Raw genomic sequence first — 15,192 nt, 5'->3', positions numbered from 1 at the left:
GGGAGATGTGGCCGGAGTGGTTTGACCTAGAAGGTATGTTGGGTCTCATCTTGCCTTGCCATTCGGCATGTCACAACATGAATAACAGCCATTTATTCTGCATTCCTGCCACATGCAAGGCACTGTGCTTCCTACAGTACAGGCTGAAGCTCTCACCAGAGCCTTGCAAAGCAGAGATATTAACTTTGCTAGTAAACAGCATTTCCTCACTGCACTGGGTGATCAGTGAGTCTGCATTTCCTCACTGCACTGGGTGATCAGTGAGTCTGGAATTTGGCAAACCTCTTGGAGACCTATTTCTGCCTCTATTCAGTGGCCTTCAGGAAGGATCTTACTTATTGTGTAGTTTAAATGAGTAAATATGTGTTAAGCACTTCCCAGTGGTCAGCAAATAGGAAGCACTCTGTTACTGGTAAGTTCTTTGCGCTCAGTTTTACTCTGTTTCATAGCTAACGAAGCAGGCTATTGAGTCCAGTGGTCAACTGAAGGCCACCATTTTAGATAAGTGCAGGTAGGAGGTGGTGAGGAGGAGCCTGTGGGTCACAATCAGCTCTGATAGTGCAAAGGTTGGGTCTGTAGCTGCCATCAGCCTTAAGGCTTGATGTTTCTTCTTGTGCTCTGCTAATGCTCCAGGGGACAGGGTGGTTGCCACACAATGTTCCAATGCCAGGAATGGAACCTCCATGTGGGACCTCCATGTGGGGTGTGAAGTGCCCTAGAACCTTATGGGGCCAGTGATTCCAGCTCTCACAAGGTTAGCTCTGAGAGGCAGTGCACAACATTCTCCTGGCTAAAGGAGACCCTTCCAGTTGGAGGCTCAGCCACTTGCAGGGAGAACCAAGTTGTACAAGGGGGCTCTGTGGTCCCAGGACCTACACAGAATGCAAATCATTTCCCCACATGCATGGTGCACACAGACCAGCGCGTGGTGGACTGCTGGACACTTCTCATAGAAGTGATGGGGGCTGCTTGCAACTGACTTGCTGTAGGTATCCAAGAATATCTACTGTGACTTAAGCTTTGCCTGTGAATCTCTCTGGGCACAAAGCCAGGGCAGGGCACTGGGGAGCTCAGGGGAGCAACACTTTCCGGGCTGAGCAAGAAGCAGGAAGGATCCCTTATGCTCCTCAACAGGTGGCCAGGGAAGGTGGTCCTGGGGACGGGGGGCTTTCTCTGCATGGGTGAGAGTCACAATCCCTTCTCTGGAAATAATTATCTGAGGATGTTTACCAAGTGGTTTGTGAAGGCCAAAGAGGTCAATTAGCTAAAACAAACATACTTTTAGCTCATTAGGATTTGTGTAATGCCCAAGTGACATATGGTCACATCACTCCACCATTTGCAGCCAATGGAAGTGAGCTTGGTTTACTATAAGAATAAGGCGGGGGTGGGATGCCGCAGACACCTGCTTATGAAAGCATTCATTGCAATTTGCTTGGTCCCCGCTGAAGGGGACTTCTACTGTTTCTGCTTGGGGAATCCTAACTCTGAGTGTGCAGTCAAGTGGTCCTTGGAGGGCACATCTCTGTCATTGCTTGAGCCCAGGAAAAGCCCCTGGAGCAGGAAGGGGCTGAAGACTACCAGGAGTAAGGTTTTCTTTGGCAGATGTAGTTTGGGGATAGGACACCTGGCGCTGGTGCTTGGCCTTCATTTCTCTGGAGGACATGAGAAAATCCCTGGGGTGTCCAAATTGGCCAGCATCTGGAGGGAAAGGCAACACTCCTCCTAGGGGTACAGTTCAAGGCAGGTGGGAGGGTATGATCTGTCCCCAGAGTTCTCTGCACTTTCCAAGAGTCAGGGTGTGAAGAGGGGGATATGTAAGCAGATAGTAGCTGGCCTCCTCAGCCCATCCTGGAGAGTATGTCTGGGCATGTTCCCAGAGTGGAAGCTGGGAGCTGCACATCTTCCCATCCAGGCCTTGCTAGGTGTAGGCCCATAAAAGTGGGCAACAGAGAGTCTGTTGTGATTGGACGGGCTGAATTTGGGGTTTTGGAGGCCCTGCATCTCATCATTTACAAATGGCCCTATAGTTCCAGCTACTAGAGAGGCTGAGGCAAGAGAATCACGTAAGCCCAAGAGTCTGAGGTTGCTGTGAGCTGTGATGCCAGAGCACTCTGCCAAGGCTAAAAAACAAAACAAAACAAGCAAACAAACAAAAAAAACAAATGGCCCTGTGGGCAGAGCTGCTACCCTGAAACTCTACTGCTTTCTAGGGTAAGTGACATGAGACTTTGGTTAAGTGGCATGAGACCTTGATTAGGTGACATGGCTGCTCTAAACCTTGGCTTCCTTAAAAAGGGACAATGGGATAGGAGTATTGTTGGAGGATTAGGTGTAGCAATGTTAGAAGATAAAAAGAAGCTGAGGATGTAGGAGTTGGTGAGTGACAGCTTGGCCCTGTCTGTGATTAGAATGTCCCTGTAGTAGTGGGGAAAGATGCCCCAAGAGACAGGGAACTTGGGGTACTCAGTGATTCTTAGGTCCCAGTGCCTCTTGGACTTCTATATATCTAGGGAGACATATCCAGATCCAGACTCCAAAGCACACCTCTATAGGCCCCAAGCTTCAGGTTGAAAGTGGGACGATGGCAAGTCAGGTGTGCTATTGGAAATGGCACACTAAGAGGTGTTCTGAGCCGGGGCAGTATAGGACATAGCCTGTTGCACAACAGATGTAGTATTTGCAATGGCCAAGCCCTTGTCTGTTTTTATGTCTATTGTTTTTCCGTCACTGTTTCATTATGAAAATGTTTAAGTGATATAGTAAATATCCATCATGCTGTTGCTTAAAGTTAAACTTTTGGCATATTAAAATTTTAAGCAGGGCTGTCTAACCTGCAGCCTTCAGGGCACATGCTGAGTTTGTGAGGACTTTTTTGCTTATCTGTGGTGCCAGATAATGAAAAATATGCATGGACCTTTTTTTTTTTTTCCAATCTGCTTTTCTTGGTGTTTGTGTGTTTAATGTATGACCCAAGACAACTCTTACTCTTCCAATGTGTGGCAGAGAAAAAAAAAAAAAAAGGTTGGATACCCCTAGGTTTTGAGGAGATGGCAATTTATGAATCCAGGTATCTTCCCACTCTCTACTCTTGATGTGGTGTGGGATGATTTGATTGGTTAAAATTTGAACCATTGCTTTATTTGGACTACCCCAGTGGAAATGCGAAGGCAATAGAACTGATGCACCGTTGACTGCTTGTGATTGGCTAAACTTAAGTTTTGGTTTCTTTTAAATTAGCTGCTTCTGAGAAACGAGTTTCAGCTAGGTTTACATTTGCTCATGTTGGAACCCAGGTCGTTAGAGCCATCTCAGTTTGATGACGTCCTCTTTAATTAATTTGATATTACTTACCTGCCCCTTTCTCATCTCACCTCTGTCTCTCCAGCCCCCTCCAACCTGCAGAACAATGTATTTTTTGGATTCATTCCCAAGTAAGTTGAACTTTGTCTTTATTTCATTTCAATGCTTTTTCTTTTCAATTTTTTTTTTAATCAGAAGAGTAAAACATACTTATTTTTACAAGCGTGTGAATATTCTCAAAGCTTTTCAAATCCAGACTTCTTTTGTCACCAGTAATCACCACTGAATGCCTAGCTATCCTCACCGTTGTCTGTGTTCATTCCTGGAAGCAAACCAGAAGAAGAGATGGTCCACACTTCCATGGGCTCACCAACTGTCCATTACCTAGTGTCATCCCATAACAGTACACACAATAATTTGCATTCTGTTTTATTCACTTAAACATACAGCATAAACATCCTTCCCAACTGAAGTATATTCATTCAACCGATCCTTTTAATGATTACATACAGATTCAGCAACCCTGACAGAAAAATCTGAAATCTGCAACCTGCCAAATCCAAACTTTTTTTGAGTATTGACATGGTGGAAACTTCTATATATAAGTGCCTAAAACAAACTTTGTTTCATGCACAAAATTTTAAAATATTGTATAAAATACCTCCACTCTCTGCATAAAGTGTAAATGAATCGTAAATGAATTCTGTGGTTTATGTGTTTAGATGTGGGTCCTGTCCCTAAGGTATCTCCTTATGTAAGCGCAAATATTCCAAAATTTGAAAAAATCTGAAATCTGAAACACTTATGGTTCCAAAGTTTTCAGATAAGCGAACCTATAATCGTTTTTGGTGATTGACTGATCTATTGATTTACTACTGAGGCATATTTTAAATTGTCTCTGTTTTTGCTTCAATATTTTATTTCAGCAATATTGTGACAAATGTTCTTGAACGCAGAGAAGATAGGAGGGGGGTGGAAGAAGGCAGAGCAGAGAGAGGGAAGGAGGGAGAGGGGTGGGGGTTTCGGTGTGTGACACACCTTTTGGGGGCAAGACACAATTATAAGAGTGACTTTACCTAACAAATGCAATCAGTGTAACCTGGTTTCTTGTACCCTCCATGGATCCCCAACAATAAAAAAAAAAAATGTTCTCGAACTCGTGTTCTTAAGGGTTGGTGTTTTTGTTTCTGTGTAGTATAAATTCTCAAATGTGGGCTTGCTCAACCAAAGGGTATGTGCGCTTGTTTGTTTTCTTTATTGTATTTTTTCCACTAACTTTTAAATTATATAATACATATTACTTTGTATTTTTGCAACTTAATTAGCTGTTCCTGTCTGAAGTGCACCATTTGGTGAGTTTTAACATGTGTATACACCCGGGATACCATTAGCACAATCTAGGTAATGCCTATGGACATTGATCCCCAATTTTCCTCCTGCCCCTTTATTCTCTATTTCCCCCTGAATTTCCCTATCCAGGCAAACACTTGTCTGCTTCCTGCCATCATTATGGATTAGTTTGCAGCTTTAAAATTTTTATATAAATGGAATTATACAGGGGCTGAGTGCGGTGGCTCAATGCCTATAATCTTAGCACGAGGGGGGGCTGAGGCAGGTGGATTGTTTGAACTCAGGAGTTTTGAGACCAGCCTGAGCAAGAGTGAGACCCTGCCTCTAAAAATAGCCGGGCATTATGGCAGGTGCCTGTAGTCCCGGCTACTTGGGAGGCTGAGGCAAGAGCATCACTTGAGCCCAAGAGTTTGAGATTGCTGTGAGCTGTGATGCTACAACACTCTACCGAGGTGATAAAGTGAGACTCTGTCTCAAGAAAAAAAAAAAAAAAAGGAAATTGGATTCGTAATCCATAGCACAGTTGTTACGGGGCCAGCCGCACACATACACCGAGGCTGGTGGGTTTGAACCTGGCCCGGGCCTGCCGAACAACAACTACAACCAAAAAATAGCCGGGTATTGTGGCAGGCGCCTGTAGTCCCTGCTACTAGGGAGGCTGAGGCAAGAGAATAGCTTAAGCCCAAGAGTTGGAGGTTGCTGTGCGCTGTGACACTACAGCACTCTACCGGGGGTGACATAGTGAGACTCTTGTCTCAAAAAAAAAAAAGGAATTATACCATAATAAATTATACTATTTATTATTTGTTGTCTTTTACCCAGAATAATGATTTTGAGATTCACATAGGTTGCTGAGTGTACCATTAGTTCTTTTATTTTATTGCTAAGTAGAATTTCATTGCACAGGTATAACACAATTTGTTATACTCACCCTCTCATAGACTTTCAGTTTGCTTCTGGTGTATGACTATCCCAAATAAAGCTGATATGAATATTTGAGTACAAGTCTTTGTGTGGGTCCATGTTTTTATTTTCACTGGAGTAATACCTAAAATAGGAATGGATGTTTAATATTTTAAGAAACTATTTAACTGTTTTCCAAAATTTAAATTTCTAACGGCAGCATATAAGACTTCCAATTCTTCTACATGGTTGCCATTATATGGGCAGACTTTAAAATTTTAGCCATTCTTATGGGTGTGTTGTGGTACCTCATTGTGATTTTAATTCCCATGTCTTTTAAGGACTAATAATGTTAACCATCTTTTTATGTATCTATTGGCCATTTGTGTCTCTTCCGTGGTAAAATGTCTGTTCACATCTTTTGTCCACTTGTCGAAGGAGAGAAGGTGTTATTTGTCTTACTATTGATAAAGTAAAAGTTATTTTTATATTTTGGATATAAGTCTTTTGCCTGATATGTGTGTGGCAAAGATTTTTTTTCCCAGTCTGTGGCTCATCTTTTAACATGCTCTTAACAGTGTCTTTTGAAGAGTTAAGTTTTTTCAATTTGATGAGTTCCAATTCATCTATATTTATTCCTTTATGATTCGTGCTTTTGGTGTCAGAGCCAAGAAATCTTTACCTATCCCAAGGTCACAAAGCTTTTCTTTAATGTTTTATTCTATAATTTCTGTAGTTTTAGGTCTTACATATCTATGGTCTATGATTAGCTTTGAATAAATTTTTGTGTATGGTGAGGTCAGGGTCAAAGTTTATTTTCTCCATGTGGATATCCAGTTGGTTCAGCACTAGTTGTTGAAAAGACTGTCCTTGATCCATTGAATTGCCTTGGCATCTTGATCAAAAAGCAGTTGATCATGTGTGTGGGTCTATTTCTCTGTTCTATTGCATTCATCTGTCTTCTCACCAACATCACACTGTCTTGCTTATTATAGTTTATAAAAGTTCTTGAAATCGTGTAGTATAATCTTCCAACTTTGCTATTCTTTTATCAAAATTATTTTGGCTATTCTAGTTCCTATGATTACCCATATAAAGTTTAGATTGGACACTGCGTTGAATCTATAGACCAGCGGTTCTCAACCTTCCTAATGCCATAATGTGTTTTCATTGTTAAAAAGAGGTCGTAACCCACAGGTTGAGAACTGCTGCTATAGATCAACTTGGGGGGATAATATACATCTTATGAATTAGACTAGAATCTTAAGCACCCCAAGATAACTGAATGATCTCCCCAAGGGGATAAAGAAAACAAAACTGAGTTGGCCATAAGGAGAAGAAAACTCAGACATGCCTAGTTATTTATTTATTTATTTATTTTTTGGCCGGGGCTGGGTTTGAACCCACCACCTCTGGCATATGGGACCGGCGCCCTACTCCTTGAGCCACAGGCGCTGCCCACCTAGTTATTTTTTGTAACAATAAGATACAAAATAATTAACAAGCCTAAGGCCATGCAAGACAAAGGTTAAACCACACCTGCAGGTCATCAATTTACTTCTTGGAGCACTCGAATCTGGGTATATGTCTGATGGCTTGTCTCTGATTAACAGACTTCCTTATCTTAACTTAAAAATTCAAATCTTTAGACATTTCTTCAACCAATTACAAATCAAAGAATCCTTAAACCCATATATAACCTGTAATCTCCTGCTTGGAGATGTCTTGCCTTTTTGGACTAAACCAAGGCATACCTTTCATGTATTGATTTATGACTTTATATGTAATTCCTGCCTCCTGAAAATATATAAACCAAACAACAACCCAGCCACGGGGAGCCTACTTGTTCGAGGCTTCTTGGGTGTGGCTTTCTGGGTCACAGTTGCACATATTTGGCTCAGGAAAAACGTCTTTTAATTATTTTACAGAATTTGGGTTCTTTTCCATTGAGAATCTTAACAATACTGAATCCTCCAATCTATGAATATGTTACATTTCCTTATTTACGTAGGTCTTCTTGGACTTATTTATCAGTGTTGAGTGATTTCGCTACTTAGATGATGCAAATTATTTTACTAGATCCATACCAAGTATTTATTTATTTTTTTTGTGTGTGCTATTGTAAATGGTACTTTTTGTCTTTAAATTTCAATTTCCAGTTATTCATTGTGTATTGATTTTTGTATCCTCAAATCTTGTTAAACTCATTTTTTCATTGTAGTAACCTTAGTAATCTTTTTTCAGAATCCTTGGAATTTGCTAAGGGAGTATTAATGTTGCATTTCTCTATTTGAAACCCATAGATTTTATTTCTTATTCTTGCTTTACTGTGCTGGCTAAGATCTTTGGTTCCTTATTCATGATCATAGGGGGGAAAACATTCAGTTTACTAAGTAAAATAGCTGTGGATTTTTTTGTAGATTCTCTTTATCAGCTTAATAAAATTTCCTTCTATTCCTAGAAGGAGGACTTTGAAAAAATCATGAATGGATGTTGAATATTGTCACATGCATTATTGAGATGATCATAAGATTTTTTTCTTTAGTTTGTTAATACTGTTAATTACCTTGATAGGTTTTATAATTTTGAACAAGCCTTGCATTTTTAGAGTAAATATCACTTGTTCATGATGTGTTATCATTTTTATATGTTCCTGAATTTAATTTACTTGTGTTTTGTTGAAGACTTTTGAATGCTTATGAGGAATAATCCTCTATAGTTTTTTTATTTTTTTGGTTTTGGTATTAAGGTAACATCAACCTCATAAAATGAATTGTAAAGTATTTTTTTCCTCCCCCTATTCCTTCCTCTTTCTAATTGATGGAGAAGTTTGTATAAAATGGACATTACTTTAATTATTTGAGGACCTGAGAAATATTGTTCTAGGCACAAAAGTAGGGATGGTTGTGCTTGTTCCTTATTCCTACTTCTAAACTGAGGATTTTTGAAGTTTTATGACATCAAAGGAAAACAATAACTGAAGTTCCACAACACAGGTTATTCCAACAATTAATCATCCATATTAGGAAGTTTTCATAGCTTGAAAGGTGACGTCATTTGCCTGTAAAGGCAGAAGGAACTAGAACGACTGAGGGCACGTTGCTCACTGCTGTCCCCAGGGGGCGCTGTGTGCCAGGCAATGAGCCTGGAGGGGCCTTTGAACTAGGATCCGTTTTGAAGTGTGTGCTCAGAATAGTGACAAAAGTCTCAAGAAAATTGGGGACATCACCCACACATGTTTCTTCAGGATGGAAGCCTCCCTGAAGCTCAAGGTTGTTTTGTCCCTCCCCTGCACAGTGGGGACAGAAATACAAGTTTACAGACAATTAGAGAAAATAATGGCCAGGGCCATCCTAGGGCCTGAGCACAAGAGTGTGAGACTAAGGGAGCTCTGGGGACACATCATAATTACAAAGAAATGAAAAGAAAGTTTGAATTTGGAGAAAATTCATGTCTAACTGATCAACTTCCCAGAAAAGTAAACTGTAAGACCAACACCTGCAGTGTTTGCTCCCCACAGCGCCTGAATTCACAGGGCTTCTTTACCCAAGGGCATTTCTCTGAAACCACCTTCTTCTTGTTTGGTGGAGGAGGAAGCTGAAGCTCAGGGAGATCTCAGAACTGCTCAAGGTCACAGAGCTGAGGATCCGGGGACCAGCTGTAAGGCTGGAGCAGGGACACTACTACCCTCTGAGGAGGCCTCACACACCCCCATGTGTGGCCAGGAGAGTCAGAGGAGAGGATGAAGAACAGAGGAAATGGAAACTCCTCCCTTGGGGTCAGTGGGGGCTGAGTCTGGTCTCATTGCCCAGGCTCCTGGGAGCAGCTGGGATGTGCATTCCACAGATGAACCCGCAGGTGCAGGCAGGGCTGGTGGCTGCCATAAGGAGTTCTTCAGAGGTGGGGGAGCCTCACCCAGGAAGGCTTGACATCTTATCACTTGATCACATGTTGCGAAAGAGTAAAGATAGGCAGATTTCAAATACCAAAGCAAGAGCACATTTAATTCCAACAAATTCAAATCCAGGCCCTGTCTCCATATCTCTTGTGGGGAGACACCCACGGAAACCTTGTGCTGAGCTGGTTGTGCTGAATAAGTCACTGTAGAGGTGCTGGCCACGGGCTGCCCCTTCCCTCAGGGTAAACTGTGTCTGCAGACAGCAAGTGGCCCTGTAAGAACTGCTGGCCATACGAGTGGGTCACAGCCGCTCTGGCCACAATGCAGGATGTGGCCAGTTGTCTTGTACCACTCCCTCTTTCTACCCTGCAGTTGGTTTAGGGGTGGTTTTTCAGTGACTCAGGGGTGACATGAAAAAGCATTTGGCCAGTGAATGAGCACAGGTCCCCCATGGTCAGATCATGATCTGAATGTGACAAGCAGCCCAGTCACACTGGTGTAGACTGAATGGGGCTCAGCATAGCCTGGCCCCCAGCACTCCTGGGTACCGGATCCCTCATTGCTCTTTGGCTAGCGGGGGGGACTTGCTAAACTGCAGTGGGGCACTTGGGAACATTCTGAGCTTTAGCCTCCCACAGACATGGGTTGGAATCAATCACGCCATTGGCTGGTACTGCTTGGAGTGTCTGTGTTTTAGTTTTTGCATCTGTTAACTTGGAGGCCAGCATGCTCATCTCATGGGTCAGGCAAGTAGCGTGAAATGATGGCCACAGAGTGTGTGGCCTGCTCCTGTCTCCTCACTCTCTGAGGTTCCTGGAATCAGCCCGTCTTCCATGCCTCGTCAGCTCCTCTAAATCTCCCCTCACCCATGCTCCTCTGTTTCATTTCTGCTCAGTTTTCTGTGGACTCTGAATTATTTTCCCCCCTGACCCCTTTCCTTCACCTCCCTTCCTACCCCCACAATGATTCCACGCCCCCTCGGTCCCAGTCAGTGCCTTCCCCAACAGTTGAGCCCCAGTGGTGTGTGCTTTGGGTGGGCATGGGAGGGACAACAAGCTCCTTTCCTCCCCTGGGCTGGAAAGCAGATCGACTCAGTCCTTGTGGTGCCCAGGGGGACGAAGGACCTCTCAGGATCCCCTCCTACCTGCCTCCCCTGCCCTGTGGGCAGGTATTACCTGCATCCACACTCCGCCACGCTCATGCCCTCATAGTGGTACTTAAGGGTGGGTACCCCCATGTCATCTTTGTAGAGGATGGAGATGGGGCTCAGTTTGGTGGGCACGCAGCAGGCCTTGCCCACCTTTGTGGGGAACTTGAGATGCACCAAGGTCTGCACGATGGCATGTTTTGTTGGTGTCACATCATCAGCTAGAGGGAAGAAGCAGCCACCTTTACACTCATAGGCGTCATACTCCTTGGGTGCGATGATCCAGCTGTCCCAGCCAATGTCCTCAAAGTTCACTCGCAGGGAGGTCTTCTGACAGTGGCTACCAGCCCCGGTACTCCTCTTCCGTCTGGCTAAAGATGACCCTGTGGCCGTGTTGCTGTCCACATCCTCCCGGGTCTCGCCAGCCTCTGTGGGGCCATCTTTGGACAGCTTCTTGAGAACGCTCTCTTGCTCATGGCTGATCATTTCCCTGAGCTCCCGTCTAGTCTCCTTGGTCCCGTTGCTGCGGTCATTGGAGAAGACGACAAAGAAGGGCAGGTTTTTGGAACCTGGGGGGACACTGATGTCCAGCTTGTCACAGCCCTTCCTGTGGCTCTCCACTGTCACCTCCAGCTTGTTTTTGCTCTTGCTGGAGTCAGCCCGGACCCATCTCTTTACAGCACTGGACACTTCTAAGGTCTCCCAGCCCTGGTCCTGAATGTTCTGGGACACCAGGAGGGTCTTGGTCCCCACAGCACTATCCCAGGCATCTGTTTCATCCAGGACATCATAAACAACCATGTTTCCTTTTAGCCCATGAGAGGAGTCCACGTGATTTTGACAGGAGACATAGAGTCGGAGCTCGGCCCTGGTGATTTGCTCATGCCTGGGAATGGAGATGTTGAAAAGCAAGATGTACTTCTGGAAGGGGAAGTCTCCTGTGGTGGCTGTGGAGATGGCATCTGGAAAGTAAACACATAGGTGGGCATCTGCTGGAGGGCCTGTTTTATGACACCAAAGCTCACGGTTTGCAAGAGAGGTCCAGGATGACATTTTTTGTCCCTATTATCTGTGTTTTGTTCCACATAAGCCTTTAAGCATTTTGAACAGTACATCTAGGATTTTCCAAAGAGAAGTAGAGGCAGGAGATGCCTCTAACTGGGGCCAACGGTTCCTACTGTTTATTGAGTATTTACTACACGCCAGGCATTATACCAGGAGCTTCATATAATGTATTTCACTGTGGTCCTCACACTTATCCCAGGAAAGTCTAATTATTATGCCACTTTTACAGATGTGGAAACTGGGATTCAGGGCATTTAACTACCAAAGTGCACAGAGCTCTTATGTACCCTTACATACAGAAAGCAATAAATGCACTGTCAGCCTTAGAGTGAAGATCCTGAGTGTGTGAATTTAAAGGCAAGATAAAGCCAATGTTAAAAAATTTCAGCATTTAAACAGGACTGAAATCATTTACAATTGTAACTTCCAAGCAAAGTGAAAGTATAATTTTGTTTTTTTTGATGTTTGAGGAAAAAAATATATTAGCCTCAATTGCTCTGTCATGTCAAGGAAAAATAGGGCTTGCCTTTTAGCCACCTAATTATCTCAGTTTTTCATTTATCCCAGCTGCCACTTGCCCGTTAGCATGTTTATACTATATCGTGGCTTATACTTTTCGAGCACCTACTATGTGCCTGAATGGGAACCCTGTGATGACCAGAAACCTACCTGGTCAGCAGGCTTTGATGTTTGACAGACTTAAAAGCAATTATTCTCTATAGCTGGTAGAATGAAGTGCCAATCCTGACTGTGCCCCTCACCAGGCTTGTTACCTTGACAAGTCCCAAGTGTCACTGTGCCTCATCTGCAAAATGGGGCTCATCCTACCTGCTTTTTAGAGTAGGGGGGATGTGGACAGGGTAGCACAGGGAACTAGCCAGATATAGTCTCTGGCTCAGAGATACTCAATATTTCCATATTCCATCTCTCCCTGCTCCAGAGCCTTGCACACCTCCTGTGTACAACAAAGCATGTGGCTGCTCAGGCCGTCTGTGTCCCCCTCATCCAGCATGGACACACTTCTTGAACTGCTGCGGCGTGTCTGAGCAGCATGCACCACACATCCATTACCTGATGTGCTCTCACTGCGGCATGCTTTAAAAATGGCCATGGAGCCACATTCGGACATCTAGAAAACAAGCACCAGCCTCCTCCCTCCCCGAGCCACCTTTGGGCCATCTGGAAAGAACGGCAGAACTGGCAACCACAGGAATGCCAGGGTAGGATCAGGGTTTCCCAGAATGTGCACAGTGCTCTGGGCGTGTGTGTGTGGGTGGGGGGGGTGTTTGGGGGGGTGGCTGGGGATAGTAATTAAGAGGGCTCTAAACTCTGTATTCCCAGGCCTGTGAGATTTGGTAATTTAGGCTCTGGCTAAAGAAACTCAGGCTTCCCCTAAGGTGGAGGTCACAGATGTGCCCCATGAGATTTCATTTTTTTGGCTTGTTTGTTTTTGGCCGGGGCTGGGTTTGAACCTGCCACCTCCGGCATATGGGGCCAGCGCCCTACTCCTTTGAGCCATAGGCGCTGCCCCCGATTTCATTTTTTTAAGACAATGATGCCAATGAGTTTTAAAAATGAGGTAAATTTACACAATATCTAGATTTGTCTTCTTTGGACTATGAGAAAATTCAGCACTATTGGGCATGTATTGTGACCAAAGCATCCTTTAGAACAGTATTTTTTAGCCTTTGTTTTGTTTTGCTTTGTTTTTTTTATCTCATGGCACACTTGAACTTAGAGTTAAACTTCCACAGCACACTTAAATTATGTTGATTCAAAACAGAGAGAGAGAGAGAATAGACTTATTGTACTTTGAACTTCTTTTGAAAATAATTTAATTAATTATCTTTAAAATTTGTGTGGCACATCTAAGATCCTCTCACAGCACGCTGGTGTGCCTCAGCACATTGGTTGAAAATCACTGCTTTGGAGGGGACACATGCTATGCAGGCTGGGCGGGTCTGACCTGGCTGTGACAGTGAGCTGGGACCTGGGAGAAGAGAGGCCCTGTGCTCCTGCCTGTTCAGGGGGAGATTGCAGCAGGAAAAGCTGGTGTCATGCAGAGAGGCCCACAGGCCTGGGTTGGAATCCAGTCACTTAATATTGAATAGGGGACCTGGGAACCTGCCCTCCAAGGCTGTGAGTCTCATTTCACCTGTATGGAGTGACATTGAATGAGTTAATGGACTTAGGTCCTGTGCTCTTCTAGTCCTCCTAAATCAGGAAAATTTTTCTTAAAAAAATATTTAGGTTCTCCTGCAATGCTTCTCCAGCCAAATATTTTATCTGATTTTAAAAAATCTTTTCATAAGAGAGAAATAGACATTCTTTCAAAGTTTAAAAATATACCAGTTGGGAGCTTAATAAGTTATCTAAGTAGGAAGGGGTCGGAAGGGTAGGGGGAAGGAGGGAAGGACAGAGGAGTGGAGAGGAGGGGAGAGAGGGGAAGGTAAGAAAGAAGGGGAGCTGTGTCCCTGTGGCCTCCTGTGTTACCTGTGGCCCAGGGAAGGAGGGTCCTGCGGAGCAGGCTGCTGTGTGGAACTGTCAATGATAATGGAATGTTCTATAACCAGCACTGCTCTATGGGGCCGCCATTAGCCACACACGATGGTCGTGCATTTGAAACTAAAGAACTACATTTTAATTCTATTTCCCTGCAATTAACTTAAGTGGAAACTTGAAGAGTCTCCTACAGTGGTGTGGCTGTCAAACCGGACAGTGCGGCAGTGGACTGAGTCCCACCCCGAGGCCCCCAGCGCAATCGGATTCTACCTTCCACGCTGAAGCTCCGCACGATGTTGGACGCCGGGGTGGACGACTGGTCAGCCGTGTACCTGTTGTACAGGTCCATCATGTACTGCGGTGGCTCCACTCTGGTTTTGTCCTGGGAGGGGACCCCGCTCAGGTTGAGACTGCGCAAGAAATCCACCTTCATGTTCTCCAGAAACATCTTCAGGTCGAAGGTGTGCTCGGGTGGCTCCCGTCCAGGTCCCCTCAGCAGGCTGAGGCTGGTGCCCCCTGCAGATGCCCGCCCCCAGCTCTGCAGCGGCTTCCCCTGCAGGGAGCAGGCCAGCAGGGACAGCACGGGCAGGGCCGCCCACAGCACCCTGGGGCACATCTTGGGCTGTCGCTCTCACCCCGCAGAGGGGAGAAGAGATTGCAGGCGGCCTGGATGTGTTAGCGGGCACTGGGAGGAGCCTGGGAGGAGTGGGCCCACATTGCCCCCGCCAGCGGCTCTGCAGGAAGTGCCCTGGCCAGTGCGCTCTCGCTCGTGTGCCGGACTGGACTGTTCTCCACTTGTTTTTATCTGGCCTTCAATGCAGCGCTCTGACCTCTTATCGGAGGAAACTCTCCGTTAATGAAGGCTCTATAAACATCTGACAAACATGCAGGGCTTATGGGAAGGACACGGCCTACTGTAAAGAATCTGCCTTCTCCGGGGGGTTATCGCCCCCTAATTAGGATACTTTCTCATTTCCTTGCCAGTGCTGTTCAGAAGAATCTCCGGGGTGGGTGATAGAGGTTC

At 44.8% G+C, this 15,192-nt stretch overlaps 1 protein-coding gene across 2 annotated transcripts; it reads right to left on the bottom strand.

Moving 5' to 3' along the window:
* Positions 1–5,284: 5,284 nt before the first annotated feature.
* On the bottom strand, positions 5,285–14,924 carry GDF2 (growth differentiation factor 2). Of its 2 annotated transcripts, XM_053586330.1 has the most exons (3): positions 14,439–14,924; positions 10,630–11,563; positions 5,285–5,701 (listed from the first exon to the last, which is right to left on the bottom strand). In XM_053586330.1, the coding sequence occupies exons 1-3, from the start codon at positions 14,782–14,784 to the stop codon at positions 5,599–5,601; spliced, it is 1,383 nt and encodes a 460-aa protein (XP_053442305.1). In that variant the 5' UTR covers positions 14,785–14,924; the 3' UTR covers positions 5,285–5,598. The 2 variants fall into 2 exon arrangements, with proteins under 2 accessions (XP_053442305.1, XP_053442306.1); XM_053586331.1 differs by lacking the exon at positions 5,285–5,701 and having other exon boundaries at positions 9,348–11,563.
* Positions 14,925–15,192: the final 268 nt, after the last annotated feature.

This window comes from Nycticebus coucang, chromosome 3 (assembly GCF_027406575.1).
Source record: "Nycticebus coucang isolate mNycCou1 chromosome 3, mNycCou1.pri, whole genome shotgun sequence".
Taxonomy (NCBI): Eukaryota; Metazoa; Chordata; class Mammalia; order Primates; family Lorisidae; genus Nycticebus; species Nycticebus coucang.
Note: the sequence above shows the minus strand (reverse complement) of the source record. Positions and strands in the feature narration are given on the sequence as shown.

Excerpts from the sequence above, each read along its gene's own strand:
- GDF2 (XM_053586330.1), bottom strand. The coding sequence starts at position 14,784 with ATGTGCCCCAGGGTGCTGTGGGCGGCCCTGCCCGTGCTGTCCCTGCTG. Across the intron at positions 11,564-14,438 it reads GCGGAGCTTCAGCGTGGAAG|ATGCCATCTCCACAGCCACC; the intron begins GTAGAATCCGAT and ends TTTACTTTCCAG. Across the intron at positions 5,702-10,629 it reads GTGGCGGAGTGTGGATGCAG|GTATTACTCCAGTGAAAATA; the intron begins GTAATACCTGCC and ends TTCCTATTTTAG.